The 24,313-nt window shown below is 54.6% G+C and overlaps 1 protein-coding gene across 4 annotated transcripts in view; it reads left to right on the top strand.

Moving 5' to 3' along the window:
• BANP (BTG3 associated nuclear protein) overlaps nucleotides 1–24,313 on the top strand; it is a 103,361-nt gene that overhangs the window by 6,000 nt on the left and 73,048 nt on the right. For all 4 annotated transcript variants that reach the window (XM_032853790.1, XM_032853789.1, XM_032853788.1 and 1 more), the window contains exons 2-4: nucleotides 17,855–17,993; nucleotides 22,016–22,107; nucleotides 23,191–23,390. In XM_032853790.1, coding sequence (XP_032709681.1) covers nucleotides 17,924–17,993; nucleotides 22,016–22,107; nucleotides 23,191–23,390 — 362 coding nt within the window. In that variant the 5' untranslated portion in view covers nucleotides 17,855–17,923. The remainder of the gene's footprint in view (nucleotides 1–17,854; nucleotides 17,994–22,015; nucleotides 22,108–23,190; nucleotides 23,391–24,313) is intronic.

Genomic DNA, 24,313 nt, shown 5'->3' with positions numbered 1-24,313 from the left:
CGGGGTGCTGTCACCTGTGGTGCCGCCGGCAGGTGGATGGCGGGGAAGCACCTGTCTGCCGCCGCCCCATGCTGTATGGGGTGAGCTCTCGTCGCAGGAGCCTAGCGCTGCGCCAGGCTGCCCCGAAGATGCCCACCGTGATTCATTCCCCACGGTTCCTCAGACTGAATTGGTCAGAGAAGGCCGAGTGTCCTGTTTCCAGCTAAAAGTTGCCGCAGCTGTTGGTAGTGACTTGGCCTTCTCCTTTTGCAATTCAACATTTTATGGATTTTTACGATTTGTGACATTCAACTGATTTTCACATTTTTTGCCAAGTGAGGGTTTAATGTGTTATTTTAGATTTGTGTCATTCAAATTGATGTAAAATGCAATCACGCTGTGTTAGGAAGGAGAAAGGGAGACAGAAGGGGCGACCGGCGTACGATGACAGCAGGCACAGGCTCCTTGTATGGAGTGCTGGGAGGCGGGCTTCTGGAGTCCTCCTGGGGATTGTTTGGGAACTCCGCAAGCGTGCGTTACCTGGTTGGGATTTCCGAGGACCCGCCATGGTAGGAATCCGAAGTCTGTCCATCCAGTGAGCAAGGCGGAAGAGGAGCCGGCGGAGGCCCGGAGGCATGTCCCAGTCCTGTCACAGTGCAGGCACGTCTTTTGGGAGCCCAGTATGACCCTTCCACAGAAATGGGTCCAAGTTTCTTGATCCCTCGGCCTCGGGGCAGTTTCAAGGTCTGAAGATGCCACAAAGGTCACTCAACGCTTGGGAGTTCTAGGGCAGAAGTGCATAAACCTTTTCTGTAAAGGGCAGGATAAGGGAATATTTTTGGCGTTGGCGTCTCTGTCCCAGCTGCCCAGCTCTGCCCTCGGAGGGCGGGAACCAGGATGCGTGCATCCGTCCTGCAGCACGGTGACTCCAGAAGGCGCGAGGTTGGGCTCCTGGGCTGTGGTTGGTGCACCCCACGCCCAGACCCTGAATGCTCGTGCAGGTTGGAGAACTCCGAGATGGGGGCTCGGTGACCGCGACATGGGGGGGGCACTAGAGCTGGTGCCAGGCTGCTCACGGGGCTGTCCTCTGTCCCCGGCACCGCCGTGCTCCTGACCTGCACTGAGACTGGGCTGTCCTGGGGGAGGTCCGCGGGGACCGCCTCGCCAGCTGCAGAAGGCACGAGGTGCGTGGGGCAGAAACCTCGAGTCCGTTTTCGGGAAATCTGCTCGGAAAGGAAGTGTCCCGTGGCGGCGTCTCAGAAGTGGAAGTGGGCGTGTTGGAGGCCCCTTCGGATGAGAAAGCTTCCCTCCGTCCCCAGCGCCGTTCTGTGGAGAAAACCCTCTTCTCTCCGCAGGACCTGGGTGTTTTCAGGCTTTGAATTTGCAGGCACGGTACAGAGTTGTGATAGCCCTCTCCGTTCTCACATGTTATGTTTTATACTTGATTTATTTCCTCTCGTCTCTGTAACTGTTGATGTGTGTATTTTTTTCCCCCCTGAACAGTGTAATATGTGATGCCCCTTTACTCCTAAGTCCTTAAGTAGTGGTTTCCTATAAACAGGGATATTCTTTTGTGTAACCACAACACAATTACTGAAATTGGAAATTTATCATTCATAGAGCTCTGTCATCTGAGCAGCGGAGCTAACTCGGATTTTACTTCTTGTCCCGACAACGTCCTTACGGTAAAAGAAAAATGGACTCTTCTACACTTGGATGAATCTGTTTTTTCCCCCAGAATATTTGCCCTGGCCCATATAATCAGAAATTAGGCCTATACTCATTATAAATGACACGTTTTAGTAAAATCAAATGTGCGAATTTATTGTTGACAAAAACCACGTTGAATAACCATTTCCTTCTGCGCTTCTGTTTAGAAATGGGAAGACGGTCAGTGGGGACAATGCTCGCTCTTTCCAGAGTCTCAGACCATCAGTCGCAAGTGTGCGTGTGGTGTGTGGAGAGTGTGCTAGAATTGGGGTCAGAAGTGAATATGACCTCATGTAGCGTCATCTGCTAGATTTATTTTTTAAAAGGTATTTTTTTAAACCTTTTTTAATTTAAAATTTACGAAGGTTGTCCTCAAGTGTACATAACCCTGTTGGGCTAGGTAAGTTATTTTCCAAGGGTACCTACTCAGTGCTGGACCTGGACCTGTTTTTGTTGTTGTTTTGTTTGTTTTTCATCAGAGTCTAAAGGTTTAGGGTTTCTGAATTGAAAACACTCTTGAAAGGTTGTTATGGGGCTAAGGTGAAAACATCTCTGAGACCCAAGTAAGTTATGTCGTGTGTTTTTTTGTTTGTTTTGTTTTGTTTTTAGATTTTATTTGAGAGAGACAGAGAGAGAGCAGGGGGAGGGGCAGAGGGGGAGGGAGGAGTGGGGGGCTCCTTCCCAGGACCCTGCTATCATGACCTGAGCCAAAGGCAAACGCTTAACAGACTGAGCCACCCAGGCGCCCCATGTCCTGTGTCTTTTTTTTTTTTTTTTTTTTAAGATTTTGTTTATTTGACAGACAGATCACACGTAGGCAGAGAGGCAGGCAGAGAGAGAGGGGGAAGCTGGCTCCCCGCTGAGCAGAGCGTCCGATGTGGGGCTCGATCCCAGGACCCTGGCACCATGACCTGGGCCGAAGGCAGAGGCTTTAACCCACTGAGCCACCCAGGCGCCCCTGTCCTGTGTCTTTAACCAAAGTAAATTTTTTTGGTTAGCAAATAGATTTTCTTAAAATTTAACAGTACGTTTCATCTGGAAATTACCTTCGCTCCCCTAGCAAACCATTTCAGGCCCCTGCGTTGCCTTCCTTGTCTGAATTCGCGCCTGGAGTCTGGCTTGCTCAGTGTGTGGCTCCGACTCGAGCGTGGGCTCCGGGCTCCTGTTCCGCGCTCCGGCCGTGGGTCCTCACACTTCTCTGTTCAGGTGGACTCATCCTCTCTCAGACGCGCCACAGCTCTGTCGCCGATAGGACTGTCTTACATGGCGCGGCGCGGGCTGGTTTCGAGGAGGGGAGTGTTGGGGTCTGAGACCCAGAGCACCTTGTTCTGGCTCTTTGGCTCAGGGCAGACCCTTCAGCGTCCCCTCCAGGGTAGGGCAGCCCGAGCCCCACTGGTGGGGCTGTAGGGGGGCGTGCAGAGGGGCAATTTGGGAGGCCGGTAGCTCAGCGTTCACTGGGCTTCTCTCCTTCGTGCCCTCTGCAGCCTGGACCCCTGAGTCCCCATACCAGTTCACACAGGCTTCCTGGTGTTCTGGAGCTAAGAGGAAGGCCAGCTAGTTGGATGAGGACGTTGGATGGCCACGTGGCTGTACAGAATCACACTAGATGCTGTACATGGACGTGTGGGCTGCGTGGACCCTCTTTCAGTCTTAGACCTGATCCAGCTAATTTGGGGTCCCACGTGCAGCTTATTTCTTTGTGTTGTTTTCCATGACTAAGTTCTGACTATATATCGAGAACCATGACCTTGAGTAAAGCAGGGCCAGGATGCTGTATCTAGTTCTGAGACCGTAAACTGAGATCCCCGGGCCCCCACCGTGATAGGGGCATGGGCTGCGTCTGCCACCAGCGAGCCCGTGTGAGGGCTGTGCCCGGGTCAGCCAGTGTCCCTGACATGACCTTTGCCAGTCTTCCTGGACTTTGTTTTCTGTTCTGGATCATATTAACGAGTTCTCGTTGGTTGTCAGCCCTGCCTCTGAGAGGTTGCACTTGCTTGACACGTGGTGGGGATCAGAAACTTCTAGAATTGTCCCAGCATCTGCCACCTGTCACTGTCACTTAATTTAATGACTGCTCAAGTTGGGAGTTAATCTTCTTTTGTTTTTATGTTGCCTGGTTAGGATCCCAAACTGCCTTAACATCTTGGCACCCGCTAGTGGTTTGTTTGGTTTCTGTGAAGTTGCAAGGTGGGAGAAGGAGGTTAGTACACTGTGGCGTCCTTATCCTTAGACCAATGACTGTTCTCCTCCCCAGGCTTCACAGTACGTGGCATTATGCAGGAGAAGCAGATGGGCGATGAAAGGATTTCAGTTTCTGGAGGGAGCCAAAAAAGATGGACAGTTGCGCAGGCGCAGACACCAGGGAGGAAGATGGACACCGTGTCGGCGCAGTTAGCAGGACAGGGTCGTGGGGAGCGAGCTCTGCTAACTCCCCGTCCCCACCCCGTGTCTTCAGGGCACTCTGGTCATATTTCCACATCCCGGAGTCTTGGATTTTAGAACTGGCCGGGAACTTGGAGGCATTTTAAATTCGTAATCTCGCTAGGAAGAAGCTTGCCCATATTTGGGAGGGACACATTTATTTGAAGTGCAGGGATCCACGATGACGTCTGTGTCTCTGCTGGGGGGAACTGGCCAGCGTGCGCTCCACAGGCCACTGTCCCTGCAGCTGTCCTGGACAGGCGTTAGCTCTCAGACACTCTTGCTCTCTCCAGGGAAGGGCCCTCTCTTGCATTTTCATTGTACCTTGTGAGTGTGCTGTTGCTCCGCGGTGCTGTCACTTGTGTGTGTCACGAAAGAGGGGTGTGCAAGGGCAGTCGGGGGTTGCTGCCGGGCTCTTCTCTGTGCCCCCGGAGAGCAGCTCCAGTCTGACAGTGGGTTTGGAGACCATACTGTGTGTCTGGGATTCGGAGGGAGAGGGAAGACATGCCATTTCTGAACGGTTTGGGGGAGAGTTCCAGAACGCGCTTGAGGAGTCAGGCGCAGGAGGGATGTGGTGGTAGCGGGGAGGGGGACAACCCAGTGGATTGGCGGGTTTTATTATTTTTGTTTTTTTCTAAACATTTCCTTATTTTAGGGCCTTTTACCGGCGGTGCTGCAGAGTAGAGTGCGTTGTTCTTCTGTGCCTGGTTCCCCCACTGTCAGCAGCGCATGCCACCATGGTGTGGGGCACCGGCCGCCGGCAGGGAGCCCTCCAGCTGCTGCTTGGCCCCTCGGGACAAGTGGCTTCTGTGGGGTCCGTGGTTCTGTGCCGCCTCTCCTCCCCTTAGTCTAGAGGAGAGTTGCTGGCGGAGAGCAGTGAGTTCACGGGTGTGGGGCCTCCATCTCCGCCCGCAGAGGGCTGGTGTCACGGGGCGCTGCCGCCTCGGCGTGTCCGGGCACACCTCGGAGATGCTGGGGTCTGGTCGCAGACCTCTTCAGCGAAGCGAGGGCTGCAGTAACGTGCGTCCTGCGAGTCCCCGGGTGTCCCAGCGGGCCCGGCACGTGCAGGGGTTTGCACAGCACTGCTGACCGGCCGCCGGAGCAGTGCGCGGACGAGACCCCGCACGTGCCTGATCCCAGAGCTGCTTCATCGCTGACACGTGCTGCTCATCTCGCTGCCTTCAGTGAATCGTAATCACTGATCACAGGTTGGCACAATAGTAATAATGAAAAAGCTGAAATACTGTGAGAACTACACATTTTGGTAGTTTTTGGTAAACTGTGTTTTTTTTCAGCTTTTCAAAGTAAGTTGCAGAGCTCGCCGTATTTCACCGCTAAGTGCTTGAGTGCTCATGTCCTGAGAGCAGGAGCGTCCTTTCACATAACCATGCCTAAAAAAAGAGTAATAGTGCCACCGAGGATACTGCCCATGTTTAAGTGTCCCCGAAATCATTTATGGCTGATGGTCCTGCCACCCTCCCCACCGCCCCCTGCTGGGACCTTGTGGCATCAGGCAGGGCTCCTTAGGCTTGGATCACTGAGAGCAGACCTGCTAGTTGGTTTGTTTTTTTTTTTTTTTAAGATTTTATTTATTTATTTGACAGAGACACAGGGAGAGAGGGAAAGTCAGCAGGGGGAGAGGGAGAAGCAGGCTCCCTGCTGAGCAGGGACCCTGATGCAGGGCTCGATCCCAGGACCCTGGGATCATGGCCTGAGTCGAAGGCAGAGGCTTAACCGACTGAGCCCCCCAGGCGCCCCAAGCTTCTGCTAGCTTTATGCCATGGGCTTTTCAAGGGCCCTGCCTGGGAGACCTGAACCTCTAACACCTTCGTTCTTGCCTCTGTCCTCTGCCGACTCCCCCAGATCTCCAGCAGCCTCGGTCAGTGGTCCCCAAGCTAGGCCTCTTCTCCACTCCGGCCAAGCGGTAGATCCCGCTCGTCCCTCGCACGCGCCATGCTAGGAAGCACCTTCAGGGCGGGTGACGCTCTCCTCCCTCATGGTGATGGTTGACCGCAGCACCCAGCAGCTACTTTGGAAGGGCGCAAGAAGGTCACTTAATGTGTGAAAGTTCACAGAGGCTTCTAGAAACTCCTCCCAGAGCTAAGACGTCAGGCTGAGGCCTTGAAGCCTGCAGTCGGGTGCACAGTACTGTGCTCCTGCCTCTTGGGGGCAGGTGGTGGTTTCTGTTGTCGGGGGAGATGCTTACCATGTGAGCAACAACGCACCGCTGACTCGGGGCCTTGCGGTCGGGGCTGTGGCGGTGAGCACCCGGGCTCCTCCCCGCAGGCTTCTCGGGCACATTCACGTTTGTCTTTGGCAGTTGGTAAATCAAGTGAGAGTTGCTTGTAATTGCATTGATGGTTTGCATTTCGTAGCAGAAGTTACCCGAAATTCACTTCCAGTCACGCAGGAGATGGGACACCGAGAGCAGCGACTGTCAGTGGGGTCTGAGGAGCCCGCGCATGGTCTTGAGAACTTGCCTGGGGGCCTCTGAGGCTGGTTTTCCTAACGATCAGTAGAGGCCACTTGCCTCTTTCGTGTGCCGGTACTTGCACTGATGGTGTGGGGTTGATGTGGAGAAGCTGTGGCCGTCGGGCCACACCTGAGGCCAAGGCTCCAGACTGCAGTTGGGTCCTTATAAAAAAAGCCATTTTCATTTAAGAATGTCCCTGACGCAGCAGTAAAAATCTATTTCATTGAGTCTCAACCTGCGAGTACACGTCCTTTTAACACTCAGTGTGACCAGCGGGAAGTTCGTGGAAAGCAGGCGTCTGGCTTTCTGAGTGGTGCGTGGCCTCAAGGACAAGCCCTCCTGCCCCTCTGGTGCTCGCTCAGCAAAGCGTCTCTTTTCACGGGCCCGCGGGAGAGAGTAATCGACAAACTGCGGATGTTTCTTGCTCAGTGAACAGAGTTAGCCACCAGCGCTCTCGCCAGTGATCAGATTGGGGCCTCCAAGTGGGATTGGAATTTCGGAAAGTGTGTCTCTGCCGTGGGGACCCCGACAGCTTCTCGGTACTTACAGATGTTTCTGCTACTAGCGTTACTGTAAATGAACGTCATGCTTTGATGAGACCTAATAAACTGCGTTTGGAAAACCCTCATCACTCAGTGACCCAGTGTTTTCCAGATGAGCAGTGCACGACGTTATGCACTGGCCCTCTCGGAGATCCGTGGACAGCGCCAGACGGACCGGTGGATTTCAGAGTCAGAAAGTGAAACGGTCACTGATGAGGTTTCACATTCCGCACCGCAGCGAGACTTTGGGGGAGAATAAGACACCTGTGGAGTTCTGGCGCACAGCGCCAGGGAACAGCCACAGCCACCTAAAGCGGTGCTGAAGCAGTGTCCCAGTCGCGCTTCTGTGGGACGGTGGCTTGCCTTCGTGTGTGTCAGCCAGCATGGTTCCGAGCGCAAGACTGAAAGTTGCCGCAGATCTGGAAATCCGGTTATTTTCCTGTGAAGTCTGACCTCGAGATTCTGCTGCTGCTGTTGCTTCGGGATCTGTGGTTATTTTTCATAAAAGATGTTTGGTACGTTAACATGTGATGCGTTGATTTTTTTATAATTTGATTTCTCTAATTTTTTTAAATGAATAAAGAGATGGTCAAGCATTTTCTGCTCTAATTTCAGATCTGGTAACTGCTAGGTACACCCCTACAAGCACGAGCTTTTTGGGGGTCTCACTGGCTTTAGGGTGGTCTGGGGGGTCCTGAGCTCGGCACGTGTGTGACGAGGGCAGTGGGGGCTATGGGACCAGCTTCAGTCCAGCTCTTTCCTCCGTCATGGGTCGTGTTTGAGGAGGTGTGTAGTTTTTGGAAAAGATGAAGAAATGTGGCAAATTTAATCAAATATATTAGCCGGCTCTCTGAAGACCAGCTCTCTCGTTAGGCCGTTCTCTGATTTTAAATGTAAACACGTTTAAGGGGGCTGTCTTAACCAAGGCATGGTGTGACTAGGTTTTCCTAGGAAGAAGTGGAAACCACAGGAAGATGGATTTCCTGCTTCCCAGTTTTCTGCCCTCCCCCTGACCCCCACTGATTTGGGAGAAAAAAATCAAGCAAGCTGAGTTTTTTTTCACATGCCTTAGTTTAAATAATATCGATGTCTTTGCTTACTGCATACTGGCTTTTAATTATGTCATTACTATACTTATATCCCAAAGGATTTGACTAAATGGAATGATTTTTTAGTTTCTTGGAGGTTTCCCCCACATTCCGAGCGTCTGTCCCTGGTAGTAGTGCTCCGAGACTCTTGGATGCATGCTGGGCCACTCCTGACCAGCAAGGTCGTACCTTCAGTTCCCGTCTTCGTCACGTGTGACGTGAAGTTAGACTAGCACTAGACTTAAGGCCCTTTCGAGGTGGGGCGTGCCCAGCCTTTCTGGCTCTGTCTCGCTGGCTGTCCACTCTGGGTCTTGTCTGACGGCGAGGAAGTCGTTGCAGTAGCGTGGAGTCGGTCGCTGTCCTCGGGCTGATGCTGAGGTAGCCTCTTCCCAGCCAGGGTCAGTTCAAGGGTTGTTGTAAGAGCTCTGTGCAGAATTTCTGCCCTAAAAAAACTGATGGGAAAGAAAATCCTATACGTGTGACATCCCTAATGAGACAAACGACGTGGTGGTGTTCTTGCAGGGACAGAAAATCCCAGTGTCAACACAGGGAGGCTTTGTTCGCTTGTTTTTTTCTTGCCGCCTTTTTTGTAACGAGGGCTGACAGTCCAGAGCATTTCCTTTTTTTAAGCCTTTACTGCTAAGGCAAAGTCGTATGCTCAATTACAGTAGCTTTTCTTTATTCCTATTTTAATGGCCTTGCGGTTTTATTTTATGGGTGTTCAAAATATTTAAAAATTAGCAAAATTAAAAATAAATTTGCAGTTCTGTATTTCCGCTGATGAGCAGTGGCGGGGGTCTGCGGCTGACAAGTGAGGAGCCGCTTGTTACATTGTTAACTCCATTCACAGGAGTCCAAGGTCATAAACGAAACTGACTCGGGACTTAGTTTCAGGTTGGTCCTTACTGAAATGGAAACACAGACCCAGTATGTTGCAGACTTTCTGCACGTTCTTAACTAGGAGTGCTGACCGTCCTGGTTCTGCACTGGTGTGGAAGCCCGCAGTGGGTTCTTGCACAAGACATACCATGCGTGTCGTTCCTGTGTCCCAGCCGGTGCCAGGCCCGGTGCTGGGCAAGAGAGCAAAGTGACGGAAGTCCCTGCCCGAAGGAGTTTATCTCCTGGTAGGAGAGACAGGTGCTAAAGGAGTGTATGCAGTGAGTGAGGCTGTCAGTGCTTTGTGCTAAAGCAGGAGGGGAGCAGGGAGGCAGGCAGGCGCGGCTGGTGGGTTTCAGATGGATGTGATTCGGTGTCTCTGGGAAGAGGGCTGGAGCGCCAGGGCTCTGAGCTGAACGTGTCCCTGCCGAGTGGAGAGGCCACCTTGGCTGGGTCCAGGGAGCGCGGGGAGAGCCTGAGGGGCACGGGAGGGTGTCGGTAGGTACACAGCTGGCTTCAGAGTGCCAGGAAGCCCATAAGTTGGCAAGAAGCCTTTGGTGGCTTTGAACAGAGGAGTGACGCAGTCTGACACGATCCAAGTGGCTTTTGAACTCGGTATTGGGAATAATGCAAAGACGGAGCAGGGAGACTACGGGGAGGCAGATCCAGACGTGAGAAGATGAGGCCAGAGCGTGTCAAGTGAGAGCTTGGCTCACGGATGGATGTAAGAGGGACAAGGGCCAAGGACTGAAGGTTTTGACATGGCAAGTCTGCGGGGAGCAGGGTGGTGGTGGGGTGGGTGCTGAGTGCGCTGTGGGCATGTGGAGATTGGGACGACCCTGGGAGGTGACCAGGATCTGGCTGCCGCGTGGATGTGCAGTTCACCCGAGAGGTCTGAGTCGAGGGGGAGCCCGTGTCATCGGCTCGTAGCTGGTTGTCCCACGTGACTGAGAAGAGGTCCTGCCCCCAGCCCAGACATTCGGCCACGTCCGGGAGGTGAGGACCCCCACAGAGGGAAGGGAAGGCGAGAGAGGCAGGTGCATGAGGCGGGAGTGAGCCTGCCTGGGACCCACCTGGGCGGTCTGATGTGTGGAAGGATGTCTGATTGGGCAAGCAAGGTCCTAGAGGGAAGCGAGGCAGCAAGTCTGGGCAGTAGTTTGGGGAGTTTTGCTCTGAAGGGCAGCAGAGCAACAGAGATGGAGGGCCGCTGGGGACATAATGTGACTTCCGTTGGGAATGACCCCAGAGCCCAAGGGAGCGCCCACAACAGCCACAGGGGCCAGGGGAGTTCTTGGGAAGCACTGGTGGGGGATGGGGAGAGCCAGCTGGCCAGCTGATTCCTGGAGGGAGGGGCTGGGATGCGGAAGGTGGAGGAGAAAGGGTGCGCCCCAGACATGGGGGCGGGTGCAGGGGTGCCGGGGGTGCAGGGCAGCGGCCTCCCTGAGCAGGGCTGTGTGGATTTGCGCACAGGCAGGGCTGAGGCCGTTGCCTGGTGTTTGTCGGGGTTTGACACGGTTGGCCTAGTCTGAATTCCCGCCGGTCTTAGGGAAGCAGTTTCCCAGGGACGGTTACAGCTGCTGCTAGGAGACCCCACACCCTGGGAAGGATACGGGATGAGCGTTGTCTGCGTTGTCTGTGTTCTTCCTCCCTCCCGGGTACCAGGAAGTTCACCGTGGTCACTCCAGACCCTCTTGTGAGCGTTTACACACGCACACGGACGTGTGACTGCACATAAGTGCGTTATTAGCCAACAGGACTGGGGTCAAGCACATACAGTCCTACAGGTTTCCTGTTACGTCCCTCTCTGCTCGTGTGAGATTCCGGACATCTTCCCATCTTGTTCGATCGTTAAACCCGCCTCACTCACAGTGACGAGGGCGCTGTTTCAGGGCGTGCTGTGCCGTCGCTCGTCCGTCATCCCCCCAATATCAAACACTTGGGCCGTTGATGTTGCTTGGTGGGTTCTGGACTTCCTGTGTGCCGGGGAGGACGCCCCCTTCGCAGGCGTGCTAGGGGCCAGCTCCTCGTTGCTGTCAGAGACGTTACTGAGCGTTAATCTCAGCCCAGCTGCTTCATTGTGTTAGGACTGGATTGTCTCCAGGACTTCTGAGAAATGGTAGATCTAATTTGCCAAAATGGCAACCGCATGTTCCGCTCTGCTCCAGTTTTCTTGGGCTTGTTGCCCTAGTTTTTTCTGTTCAAACCTTCACTGTTAGCAGAATTTTAAATGACTCTATCCTGGCAACAGAACCGTCTTGAGTAAACAACTTGGATAGCGTGTGGCGTCCTCATTTGGAAGAGCTCAGGGCTGGGGATTTTATGGTGCACTTGGAGTATTTTCTCAAGCTGCTTGCAGAATTTGGAAGACCGGGAAGAGGCTTGAACTGGGCGTCTGAAAACTTTTCATTAGCCCTTGGTGAGCGAGCTGTTTGGCCTGGGACCTGTGGCCCCGGGGCCGTCATGAACAGGCGTCCCGGCGCCACACCTGGGTTAAGCCTGGCAGCATGCGGCAGCTTCTGGAACTCGCTGTTGTAGAGCAGGTGGCTTGTGAGTTTCCCTTCCGGTGGGGGAAGTCTGAGGCTACCAGTGCAGGGACATGTGGCAGCTCCTGTCCTGCTCTCTGCTCCAGCCTTCTAGTCCTCTCCGTCCCATCCTCATGCCTGGAGTCTGGCAGCCGGAGGGCAGGGAGGAGGGCTGTGGCCCCATGCCAGCTGCCCTTTCACGAGGTGTCCCGGAATCTGCCCTGTGCCACGTCTGCGCTTACACCCCGTCAGAGGGACCCGGATCCTCGGCCGAGGTGTGCTGCTGGAGTGGCTGCGGGGGAGGGCAGTCGGCCTGAGGCCACGTGTCCTTGTAAACTGTGGCTCTTACACTGAGCACCAGTGGAGCAGCTACTGAGATAGGCCGTTGCCGTTGGTGTTTGTGAAGCTCTGAAATTTGGCAGAATTTTGTCTCTGTGTTTTTTTCCTGGAAAACGGTTCATAGGATTTTTTTGTTTTGTTTTTTTGTTTTTTTAGATTTTGAAAACGGTCAGTGACCTGAAAACGTTTTAAACCCACCAATTCAAAGGCTGGTTGTTGAGTGGTACTCTCTCCCTGAGGTCTGCCGCCTTCGTCAACCCGTTCACCGTATCCTTCACTAATCTTTGCTTGGGTTCTCGATTTGGGCAAAAGAAGACCGAGTTTATGGCATGACTAGCTCTGACCTTCGTTCTAACCGCCAGTTAATCTGTACTTAGAGGTCGTCTTCAGAGGACACAGAGGTGGCACGACACCTGTTTCCAGACCCGTCCAGTCTGATAGGCCCTCGTGCTTCCGCCGGTGTCTGCCCGGACAACCAGGTCTCGGAGGGGTGAGCACCAGTGCTGGGAGAGCCTATGCTCCAGCAGGGGCTGGGATGGTGGAGTTCCCCGGCCAGTTATGCCTGTGTGTTTAGGTGACTGACTTTTCTTCTTTTTCTTCTTCTTTTTCTTAAGTAGGCCTGGTACCCCACGTAGGGCTTGAACTCACGACCCTGAGATCAAGACCTGAGCAGAGGTCAAGAGTCAGACACGTAACTGACCAAGCCGCCCAGCTGCCCCTAGTTGACCATTTTTAAAAAGTGCTTTTTCTTTTTGAAAAGATGATAGATGCACAGGGTAAAAATGCACATATTGTAAAAGGATAAACAGGGGAAAATAATTTCCTTTCCTTCTTACGTCCCAGAGGTAGTCGGTGTGTGTCTAGCATAGCTCTTGAAGACAAGAACACACGCTATACACTTTGCTCCGTCTACACTCGTGTAATTCAGCATCTTGGGAGCTGGTTCTTAGAGCGATCCGGCCTGTGTTTTCATGTGGCTGTTTCGGTGTGTCCCGTTGTGTGGCTGTGAGTGTCCCGTAGGAACTCCTGTCACTGTACGTGTCGGCTGCGTCCCTTCCTTTGCTTCCCGAGCAGCACCTTAGTTGGTCTGGGTTTTTGTGGCTGTAGATCTTCGCACATACATGTGAATATGGGCGCTGGACGGATTCCCGAAGGGTGTGCGCAGGGTCCGGGCCGTGGCCAGCCGCGTTCTGACCGCTCTCGCCTGCTGCTCTTGACGGAGTCCTGCTGGCCTCCGCTCCCACCGACGCCCCGCGGAGCCCGCCGCGGACGCCTGGAGCACACCGAGTGACTGAGGGTTGCCGGTCTGGCGGGTGCAAGGTGGTGTCTCATTTGGAATTTGCAGTGTAAAAATTACGTGAAAGGTTGAAGTCTTCTCAGGTTTAAAGGCCTTGTGACTTCTTTTTTTTTTTTTTCTGTGAATTCACCCTCATTTTGTATGCTCATTTTTTATCGGGGTTATTGGTCTTAGGCCTGTCGCTGTGCACGAAGGAAGTTAGCTGTTTGGCGTACGTGTAGCTAATACTGTTTTCAAGTTGCTTTGACTTTTACCTTTAGAAATCCTTATTAAATATGCTGCAAATTTAGAAAACTGTAGTTCTGTCCACTCTGTTGTTCTCTCCTTTAATTTATAGGGACCCTCTTTGTCGCCCCCCCGACCTGGGGTTCCCTCATATGCCTTTTGGTTTGCTGTGTGCGTTTCGGTGGCGCCCGTGGCATGTTCCGCGACATCTCTGTGTGCCAGGCGTCGGGAGCAGTAGGGTTCTGGAGATGGCTTTGTGTGTCTGGCGGCGGGCCTGCCTCGGGGGTGGCGTGCTCGTCATTAAAGCGGGAGAGTCGTGTTTGGTGTTCTTGGCGTTGGCGGCTCAAGCGCCACATTCTCGATTCATCAGGGTCGCAAAGTTGCATCTTCGCAGTATCACTTCTGCACTCTTTGTGCCGTGGAACGTCTCCAGTGGGCCATTTCAGGTGGAGAGGCAGGATGAGTGTTTGATTTCTTTTTATCACCATTTTTAAAAAATTAAAGACTTCATTCCCTGGCACCTTCTGAGGGTGACTTTTGTTGTTGGTATCATGATGTCATGAACTTAAAAGTACTTTCTTAAGTCCATTGACGTAGTTATCCTTGTTGATGTTCGGTCTTTTGTCCATCTTTGCCCGAGGAGGAGCTCTTCGTGTTGGCTGTGAGTCCACTGATAGAGCCCTAATGTCCGTCGTACCTTCCTTCCCTCTGGCCTGGCTCGCTGTCCTGGGCTCATTCTGCGTATCCCCTGTCTCAGTTCTGGAGTCCACGGTTCCTCTGGGAGGCCCCGCTCTCCTCGGGTGGGACGTGTCACTGCAGCATCACAGCGCGGGCTCTAGGGACGCCCGTCGCCACCGGTCTGACCACGGTCTCTTCACCTTTCTTCGCGGGAGAGAGTTAGAGTGTGCACACAGACACATGGCACACTCGAGTTCACACTTGCCGCCCACTCGCAGCCCCAGGGGTCTGCCTGACCTCGGTTCCTCGTCCTGGTCCTCAAGGACACGGAGAGTGATGGGGTTGGAATGTCCCGGAAGTGCTCATCTGAACACAGAACATTCTGGAAGGGAATTCCGACGCTGCCGGTCGACGTGACCACGGACGATTCTTGGCCCTTGTTCTCCGCACCTTCCTCCAGTTCTCCTCCCCATCGGAAGGCCGGTTACTTGTCCCTCCGAGCCCCGAGCGTGCAGCCGTCGTGGGGTGCTGCTCCGTTGTGTTCCTCACTGGCTTCTGCTTGCGAATACAGCGTGCTCGCCGCTCGCCGGTGCTCACCGGTCTCTTCAGCTGCTTTTGCTTTTCCGGTTTGTTTTCTAGCGGTTTCTCAGGGAGGGCTCATGGGAGCGCACTCCTCTAGCGCTAGGTGGCGGGAAATGTTTGCCGCCCTTACACTTGGAAGTCCCTTTGTCTGCATATAAAATGCTCGGCCCATGTTCCTTTCTTTGAGCATCTTAGACCTGCTCGTCAGTTTTTTCTCTGTTGGAGTTGGGTAATCTCTTTTCCATTTTAAGTCACCTGGTCTTTTTGCCTGGATGTGTAAAGGAATTCCTCTTTTTCTTTCACTAATATTTTTACTCGAATGTGTCTTGGGGTTGGGGGTCTGTTTTCCGCCCCCTCTCTCTGGGTTTGTGGTGTGTCTTTTTGGTAAGTTGTTTCAGACGACTCCTTTCCGGAGAGTCGTCTTGACTCACACTTCTGGGCACTCCCTTTCCCCGGGTTTGGCCTTGGTTTTCCTCTTGAGAGTGCCTCTCCCCGTGCCGGCGGGCCTCGGCTGCCGCCTGGGCTCCTCCTTCTCGAACTCTTCTCCTTCATCTCTTTCTCTTTCTTAAAAATCTCCTTCTTTTCTCCTTTTGTTTCTTAGGCGCGGTTTCCCAGTGTTTACGGCTCCCGGGCGTCTCGCTTGTTCCTGTCTGAGCTCTCCGGACCCCCGTCCCTGCCCGTCTGCACCTTCTGATGCCGCCCTGGGGCTCCCCGTAAGCCCTGTCCTTGGAGCACTTCAGGGGGGAGGGTTTTGCCTCTCTTCAGCGCTTGTCTTCAAGTGGGCTGTCGTGGTCTGTGGCGTGGCGTTGCTTTTTCCTTATTCTCTTAGATCACGTTATCTTTGCATGAGATGGGACTTCAGTATCTGCCGTTGTTCCTTTTCACGTAGAATTAATTTTCCTGAATGTTTAGAAGGGAGGCATGGTTTAGAATAGATTTTCTAATTTCGGTGTCTAGGGTCCTTTATGCCATCGGCGTTAGAAAGTGTTAAAAGGCACAGCAGCTTATTTTGTGAGCTCTCCTGGCTCTGCTTTTCTCCCCCACCTTTTTTTTTTTTTTTTTTAAGTACGCTCTGTGCCCTGAGTGGGGCTTGAACTCACAACCCCGTGATCGAGTCTCCTGTCCCGCCAACGGAGCCAGCCAGGCTCCCTCTCTCTCCCACCTTCAGTCAGACTCCATTTCCCTGTCTCTCTCTCTTCCTGTCCTGACTGGATATTCTGTCCCCAGTCATTTCGTTTTAGTGGACGTGGCCTGAGGGGAGCTTTGGATAGTTAGATAATTAGCTCTGAGAGTTCCTGGGGTCTGGACTGTGCTAGGCCTTCTGGACACTTCTGCAAGCCCGTCGCCATCCTCTGCCCTTGGGTGGTGCTTGGTCCTGGCTCCGGCGCCGCGGCTCTCTGCTTCCTGCTTCTGTCTGCTTCCCCCCCGCCACCGGCGACCTGTAGCTTCCCTCCCGGTGACCTTGTCGCTGTCAGGCCTTTGTCCCCCTGTGCTGGTATTTTGGGGCTCGTAAGGAAAGCCTCATCACACCATCTCGTTACGGGTGTTGACCTGGACGCGGGTCTTGCTAGTCTAGCTGCTCACGTAGTTTTATGGGGGGAGGCGGGGGTTCAAAACCTCTGTCATCACCATCTTTCCGCTGTGGGTCCTACCAGGTTCTGTGCTGCCTGCAAGGCCTCCTCCCGCCTCGCCCCCACAGTGTGTCATCAGTCTCCTTTGCTGTGGACAGTTGGTGCTTGGGCCTCTCGTTCAGCATCCTGTCAGGTGTGTCTGTGGAGAGTAAAAGTGCCTTTGCGATTTCGAGAACGCGTTCATGTAAAACTGTTGCCCATACTCTCTAAAGGACGAGGTGAGGCAGGAGCTTGGTTCCTTCTTTTACAAATTTGCCTCTAAAGTTCTGTAGAGTTAGAATCTGGATGAGAGAGAAGAGGAAGCACATTTTCTCCGAGGATGTAAGCACACGTGGGACACCTGCAGGTTTGCTCTTGCGCCTGCTGGAACCGACTCATTAAAAGGAGGTGTCCTTAGACACCTAGGTGAAGCCAGGTGATCTGAAATTTTGACTGGACTCCTCCTGCCCCACGGGAGCAGGGACTCGGGACTGTGAGACGTCCTGGTGACGAGGGCCAGGCCAGAGAGTTCAGGGTGTGCTTCCTGTCCCCGGAGAGCATGTACTCTAGTTGGCAGAGTACATGCCAGAGCAAGAAATAATGTGTATTAAAAACTTGTAGACACAAATAACTGAAGATAAATATGCAAAAACATTATGGCGGCATTGACCCCGGAGGTCTCCAGGACATCCCATTCTTAAGTAGTATGGTTCGGTCCGGCTGTCGACAGGCCACGTCTGACATCCTATGACCTCGTTTTTGTTTTGGAAGAGAAGGTCCTTCTTGGCCTAATCAAAGTGTTTCAAGAGCAAGAAGAAAGGAACTGACTATTCCGGAGATGGTTTTTGGCTCGGGGGTGGCAGCTCAAACCCCTGCTCCTGAGGGCACGTGGGGGATGGGATGCTCCCGGGGCCATGGTCCTGGGGTGGTGCCATGGTTTGGGTCTGCCCTGGAAGCCAGAGGGCAGCGAGCAGAGGTGCTTAGTGGGAGGGCGGTCTGGGTAGCAGAAAGGGAACGTGGGCACTGCCTTGAGGGTGGCAGGGTCCATGGAGGGACGATCCAGGAGGTGGGCAGCGTGTTATTGGAGACCGGCAGTGGGCATGTGACAGTTCTCCAGTAATTCTCCAGGTTGTGGTGTGTGTAGCAGGAAGGGCAGAACAGTACTGTGGGGGAGGTAGGAGACCCCTGAGACTCTTGGCTTGGGGACGGCACAGTCAGGCCATCACAGGCAGCTGACTTGGGAGGTGGTGTGAGGAGGAGTGGGCTGGGGAAGCGGGAGGCTGTCAGGTAAGGGCTGATCTAGTGGTTAAGGATGGAGGCCCTGAGCCGTGTTTGTGAACTGCTTCTCGCCTCTCAGAGAATACTGCCGTTCGGGGGTCTGAAGCGAGGAGAACCCCATATCCAATGGTGCCTAGCACCTGACGTGCTCTGGGACACACACAGTTGGCAGTTGGCCTCATGTCACAGGTCACACTTATGATCTCCCTTTCCCTGTCTGTCTCGGTTTCTTAGGTGGCAGAAACCCGGTCTTGCGTGAGTTTGGTTCCTGCCCACTGCCCGGCCACTCTACTCTCCCTCTGGATGATGTCAGAACAGGACCTGGCGGACGTGGTGCAGATTGCCGTGGAAGACCTGAGTCCCGGTCACCCAGGTACGGCGCTGAGGGCCTCTGGGTGGTGTCTTCATCTCTCCTCCCCAGAAGTCCAGGAGCACTGACAGGAGTGGTCTTTCCTTTAAAAACAGAGCAAGAAAGTGATGTGTGTGCGGTTGGTGGAAAATGGAGGCCTCGGCCCCACATCCGTCCTTCCTAAGGGGCAGCCCCCAGTCCCCACAGTCTCTTCCCCCCATCCCTCCCCCACCTGTGGCCGTCCCCTGACACTTGGGGTTCCACCACTGTCCTCCTCATGACCTCCGCTTCTTAGAATTCGTTAGTGCAGGTGCTTTGTTGGGTGTACCAGTCTGCCTCAGGCACCCAACTGACGGACCTCTTCCCTGTCGGTGTCATCTGCGGTAAAGGGCCTTGTTTCCGTCTCTTAGCAAATAGTTTTGCAGGGTAAGTTCCCGGAAGTAGAGTTTCCGTGTGTGTTCAGAGTTTCGATAAGAAGTGACAGATTTTCCAGAAATGTTTATTAAGTCATTCTTTCATTGACTGGGAGAACTTTTTATTCTATACTTTCATTAAGACGGGTAGTTTTTCTTAATGATGCTAAAAGCACATATCTCCTTTGAAAGTTTTTAAATATTTGTTTTGAGAAGATTCTTTATAAAAGAAACCCTAAGTTTCAGGGATTTCACCTATGAAAAAACTTTGTCCGCACATTTATTTTAGAATATTTCTTTGTAAATTTCTTTTCCTTTCTTTTCTTTTTTATGGTTTGAAGTGAGAAGTGCACATAACAGAACCACTGAGTGTATTAGTTGCCTGGTTATGGTTTTTGGAATCATAGAATTGAAATGCTGACCTTTTTTTTTCCCCACAGAAAAGAGAATTTTCGGAAATCTCCTAAGAGAGTACCATAATGTCTGTCTTTTATGAGCTATTTGATATGTTAATTGAAAAAACCTTCACTGGGGGAAAAAGAAAAAAAACCTATGTGGAGCTTAGTTGTGCCCTGGGAGGGAGAGCTGTGTAAATGATGTTACAAGGGGAGGACCAGTCACGAAGAAGTAGAGGCGCTCTTCATGGGGTGCTGTGCTTTTCCTCTGATTTTGCCTCTAATTTGTTTGTAAGAACCACTGTCACCTGGTGGCTGGTCAGATCAAGAGTCTGTCAGGTCACGAACAGGGTCAGCGCGTGGAATGGAGCCGTGTGGGCGCGGCTTCCCTGTGGCAGCCGGCCGGGCTGTGTAGAGCCAGAGCTTGTAGCCGGGCCGCCTCAGCACCACGCCTCCGGTGCCACCGAGCACAAAAGACAAAAAAAGCAAAAAAGTAAAAAGGTGGAAACACTATCACTGTCCATAAAAATTTGAAAAATAACTTCATATTTTGGTAGGTGAATGACTGTGTTTTTACAAAACACACACTGTGATGTTATGCGAGAAACTTGTTCCAGTTACGTAGATTTTAAACTTTGTTAGAATTCTTAAAGGTCTGTGTAGTTTACTACCCGAGTAAATTCTTTCTTTGTAGATTATGGTTCAAAGAAGGCTTAGAGAAACCGTGTCTGACCTTGGTTTTGTCCAGTCTCCGTTCCCAGAGTGACCAGGATCATAGTTGGCTGTTTGGTGAGACCGCTGTGCGCCGGGCTCTCTGAAGCCCGCGTAGACAGACAGCTTCCGATCTCTGGCCCGGAGAACTCGCACGCACCCGGCGTGTCCCACGGGGCACACACGCTGGCCTCCAGAGTGGGCTTGAGAGGGAGATGATTTTTTTCCTTCATCTCTGTAGTATGAACTTTGTTGAATTTAGAGGTGGTTAAGCAAGTGGAAGAAATAAAAATGTCCCGTGATCCTCGCAGTAGAACTGCTTATGGGCGTGAGCGTCTGTCTCCTTTCTGATGCTCCCGTCTCTCTGAACCTGCACGTCCTCCCCATGTGGCCGCCCCTCCAAGCTCTCTGGTGTGGACACAGACTGCATCCTCCATCGGGCCTGGCCTTTAGCTGATTGTCACGGCTTTAACATGAACACTGAGTTCTTCTACCTGATTCCAAAAATAACGTGTGCAAAATTATACAAAGCAGTGCCGGTCGTTTGTGCAAGTGTAGCACAGGACAGCTGCCCTGGCAGAGCTAGCCGTGCTGGAATGGCCGGCGTTTCCACCTTTGTTGTTGGCCGTGGGCCCACGTCCTTTCGTGGGGCTGCTTTGCTGCCCTTTGCTCAAAGCCTCGAGGTGTTCTCGCTGCTGCGGGGCGTCTCCTCTCCCGTTACGGGAACGAGCTGTGTGGCCCTGGATGAATCACTTACCCTCACTGGACTTGCTTCCTCTGCAGCAGATGAAAGGAGTAGCGTCGTGACTGCCAGGATCGCTCTGTCTTCCAGTCCTGGTACAATTCACCAGTTTCCAGGGGGAACAAACAGACTAAGGTTTTGAGAACCTGTACTTTGCTAACCACAAACACTTGTGGTGGCCTGGATTTTCCCTTTTTTTACTTAATTAAATGAGAGTTCATTCCCCCACATTTCCGCAGAGGCGGTTGAAGCCTTCCCTGCTGCGCGGGATCCACAGGGTACAGCGCACAGCCCTTCGGGCAGCGGGAAGCTGCTTGTTCTTGCTGGCCCTTGGCTGGTTTCTGCAAGGTGCAGCTCTGGACAATTTCCCTCTAGGTAAATCCTTGCCTAGAACCCACGAAAGGCTTGTGTTTGAGCCTCGGGACTGTTTATCATTACATTTTGGTTTCTTGTTGGGTCATCTGGTATGTACAGGCTTAAAGGCATTGACACTTACAAAACTGAGATGTGATTTGGAACCTCGGAGCCTCCTGTCCAAGCGACATGCTTAGGTGGTGGTGAGGCCCGGCACCTGGCTTTCCCCCAGCCCTCCCTCAGCACATGAGGACTCGCAGGTCCACGTGTGTGGGCGACTTTGTGCAGAGGGGGCAGGGGAGCTCTCTGCTCGGGGGATGGGCCCTTTGTCCCAGCTGGTAGCAGGTGAGAGCGGGCTTGAGTTCCAGCCTCCGCGCGGGGCTGCGGGGACGGCGGCTCCGTTTCCGTGAGTGGAGGTGATTGGGCGTGGGTCGTCCTGGGAGGGCCGGGGAGAGGAGCGCCGTCAGAACAAGGCAGACGAGGGTGCCTGTCACGGTGAGTCTGTCCTGCTTGACTGGAGTGTGAGGTGCACATGGAGGGTGGACAGATGATACCCCAAAGCGTGTGTGCACTCGTGTATGCTTACAGGCGCACACTTACACCCCGTTGTACTGTGTGTTCTACGCGTACTCCGGTGTGTTCTCACGTACCAGTCATCATTCTGGGCTGGGGTCCCCGACTGCTTCACCGTGAGAAAGTCGGTTGAAGCCGCAGAGCAGGCGGGTGTCTCTGCTCTCTGTCTGCGACCACGTGTGGCCACGCAGGAAGGAGGAGGAGAAACACACAGGCCGGGCGCTCTGGGGACTGCGGGCAGGGAGAGGATGAGGAGAAACGCTGCAGTGAGACGGAAGGGGCTTCGTGGTGTGAACTGGAGACAGGTGGCGAACCTGGAGTTCTGTGTGCCGCTGCAAGTCCGCCTGTGTTTTGAGGTTGACCGGGTCTGGGGCCATGGCTCAGGGATGGAGGGACATGTGCCTCAGGAGGGGATCTGGTTGTGGCCCGTTGTGGGGTTTGATTGTGTGTTGATCTTCAGTGTTGAGTTTGTAGTGACCTTGGGATGGAGGGAAGGCGGTCGGCACTGACTGGGCAGAGCTGCTGGTCCCCCACGCAGGGGCTGGGTGGCCGGCTGCACAGGGTCAGGGAGGCTGTGGGTGCGTGCGACTGTGTCGTGTCTGCGTAGGAAGGCGGCGTATGCACCCAGGGGTTTGATTTCCGGATGAGGTCGCCACTGACAGGGCTTTGACGTGGACAGAAGTCCTTACTGTCCTTGGGTGTCATGAAGCTGGGAGTCAGGTGGGGGAGCTGCACAGAGCCCCGGGAGCGGCGTGCGGCTCTTTGGTCCGTGAGAGCTAGGACAGACGCTGTGCACGCCTGAGGCCGGGCACCAGCGGTCACAGCACTCACCCCTGCCGTGTCTGCATCGGTTTGCAGTCGTGCTGGAGAACCATGTGGTGGCGGATGACGACGAGCCGGCCCTGAAGCGCCAGCGCCTAGAGATTAACTGCCAGGACCCCTCCATCAAGGTGAGCTCCTCCCTGTGCGTCCTGTCCTGCCAGGGTTTCCCGCACCCCTGCACTGCCCCAGGGGCCCCCCCTGCCCGGGAGGGGCTCCCCCCACGGCCTCGCTGGCTGCTCGCTGCGGCTGGAGCTCGAAGCTCTGTGGTGGCCCAGGGTGTGTGGCGTCTGCAGGGCCCGCCAGGCTCTCCGCACTTCCCACCGTGGTCACGATGACCCGCGAGCTTGTGCCGTGCAGTGACAGCCCCCAGTCCTCCTGCAGGATGCGAGGCAGCCTTCCCTGCGCCTGGCAGCCGCGTGGTGAAGACTCGTCTCGGGGAGGGGCTGCTGTGATCACTGTGGGGCTGCCCTACTCAGCGGGCCGGGCCGTCAGCCAAGCCTATGGATTCTCGAGAAGCCTCGTGTGCTACCCGTGCACCGCAGCCCTGCTCCCTGTGCCCTGGTCCCCGCAGCCCCGCGCCCTTTCTGCCCCACCCCCCATCTCGGGGGCAGGAGAGGAGAGCGCCAGCGAGTTCCCGGTTGCCGAGCATTGCCTGGGCTGCAGGGACCAGCGTGGGTGCTCGTGGGTGCAGATGCGGGGGTACGCGCAGTGTCTCCGCCCCAGGGGCTGGTGGCGGGGAAGCCAGGGGCTCTCCTGGCCCAGGGTGGGCTGGCGGCAGGGCCTGGGGCCTTGCCAGTGGGAGGCAGCCGCAGCGCTGCAGCTGGAGGTGCCAGGCCGGCCACTGGGTGGCAGGCTTGCTGTGCACAAGTGCTCGGCTGTGGCCGCTCGGTGTGCCGCCTCCCCAGCTAGATGGCCCGGCCTGCTTGTGCGTGTGCCCGCCTGTCGCCCGGAGCCTGTCGCCCGGAGCCTGTTGCCCAGAGCACACCCTGCACACTGCCACTGCTCCTGCCATGGACTGGGCTCACCCGAGGGGGCGGCGCGTGGCCCCTGTTCTGCGCACCTGTTGCCCCCGGAAACAAAAGAGCCCAGGGGCAGGGGCCGTTCTGCTGGAGCGGACACTGTTGGGATCAGGGCCTCTAGAGCGGGGTCTGTGCTGCTGTCCCCTGTGGCTGCGACACCCCTTCTGAGTGGTTTCTCCTTTCCTCTTGCAGTCATTCCTGTACTCCATTAACCAGACGATCTGCTTACGGCTGGACAGCATTGAGGCCAAGCTGCAGGCTCTGGAGGCCACGTGCAAGTCGTTAGAAGAGAAGCTGGACCTGGTCACCAACAAGCAGCACAGCCCCATCCAGGTCCCCATGGTGGCGGGCTCCCCTCTCGGCGCGACCCAGACGTGCAACAAAGTGCGATGGTAAGAGCCCAGCGGAGGGTGGGCCGCCTGCTCCCTGGCCCCCCAGCCCCCGGGCTCCCTGGTCCCCTGGCTCCCCGGCCCCCTGGCCCTCCAGCCCGGCTGTCCACGTCGCCTTGCGCGTGGCTGGGCGACTCGTTTCATCACAGCCACAAGCCGCACCTGGGTTGCCCAGCCCGGTGCCTTGAGGTCCTTCCCCCGGTCTCTGTCGGACAGAAGCCGCGCTGTGCATCCTCTCTCTTGGCTGGGGCCACTGGGTCCTCGAAGATGTGCGTTCCTCCCCTTCCTCTCGGCTCTACCTGGCCCGTGGGCACCCGGTCGTGCTTATCCATTTCACTTGAGTCACCCGATTTTCCCTTCATATCGGTAGTTGTTCCTGTGCCTTTTTCTTCTTTTTAATATTTGGAATCTAAAGTCAGCGATGTGTGTGGTCCTTCAGGCACTGTTTGAGTTGGAACTTCGTAAAGGATTTGCTTAGACGGGAAAGGTGCCTTGCAATGTTTGGCCTGTTCATGGGTGTCCGTCCTCGGCGCCCGCGAGATGCCGGAGCCCCTGCGAGGAGCTGAGGCTCAGTCTGGCACCTGTGCTTGTCCCCGCAGCTGGCTCCAAGGACGTCCAGTGTGTGGCGGTGGCAGAATTAATCCTTGTAGCTGACGAGCGCTTGAAGCGTGTTTGCGGGGGCCTTGCTGCCAGTGTTTGCTGGGCTCCCCTGTCCACGTGCCCTGGGGACAGGAGCCCCAGGAGGACCTTGGTGCACTTTTTCCGGGGAATGTGGGGTTGGGGAGGGGTTCCTAGTGTGGTTTGGGGGTGCCCACGACGAGGCTTCACCTTGAAGGCGGCCCCTGTCCTGCATTGTCCGGGACAGCTGTGGATGACCCCTGCCTTGTGGGTTTAATGGATAGTGTCCTCCTGTGTTGGGATCACTG

The sequence above is a fragment of the Lontra canadensis genome, unplaced genomic scaffold, assembly GCF_010015895.1.
Source record: "Lontra canadensis isolate GAN:19392208 unplaced genomic scaffold, GSC_riverotter_1.0 scaffold8, whole genome shotgun sequence".
NCBI classification, from domain to species: Eukaryota; Metazoa; Chordata; class Mammalia; order Carnivora; family Mustelidae; genus Lontra; species Lontra canadensis.
This window is presented reverse-complemented; position numbering and strand designations above follow the sequence as displayed.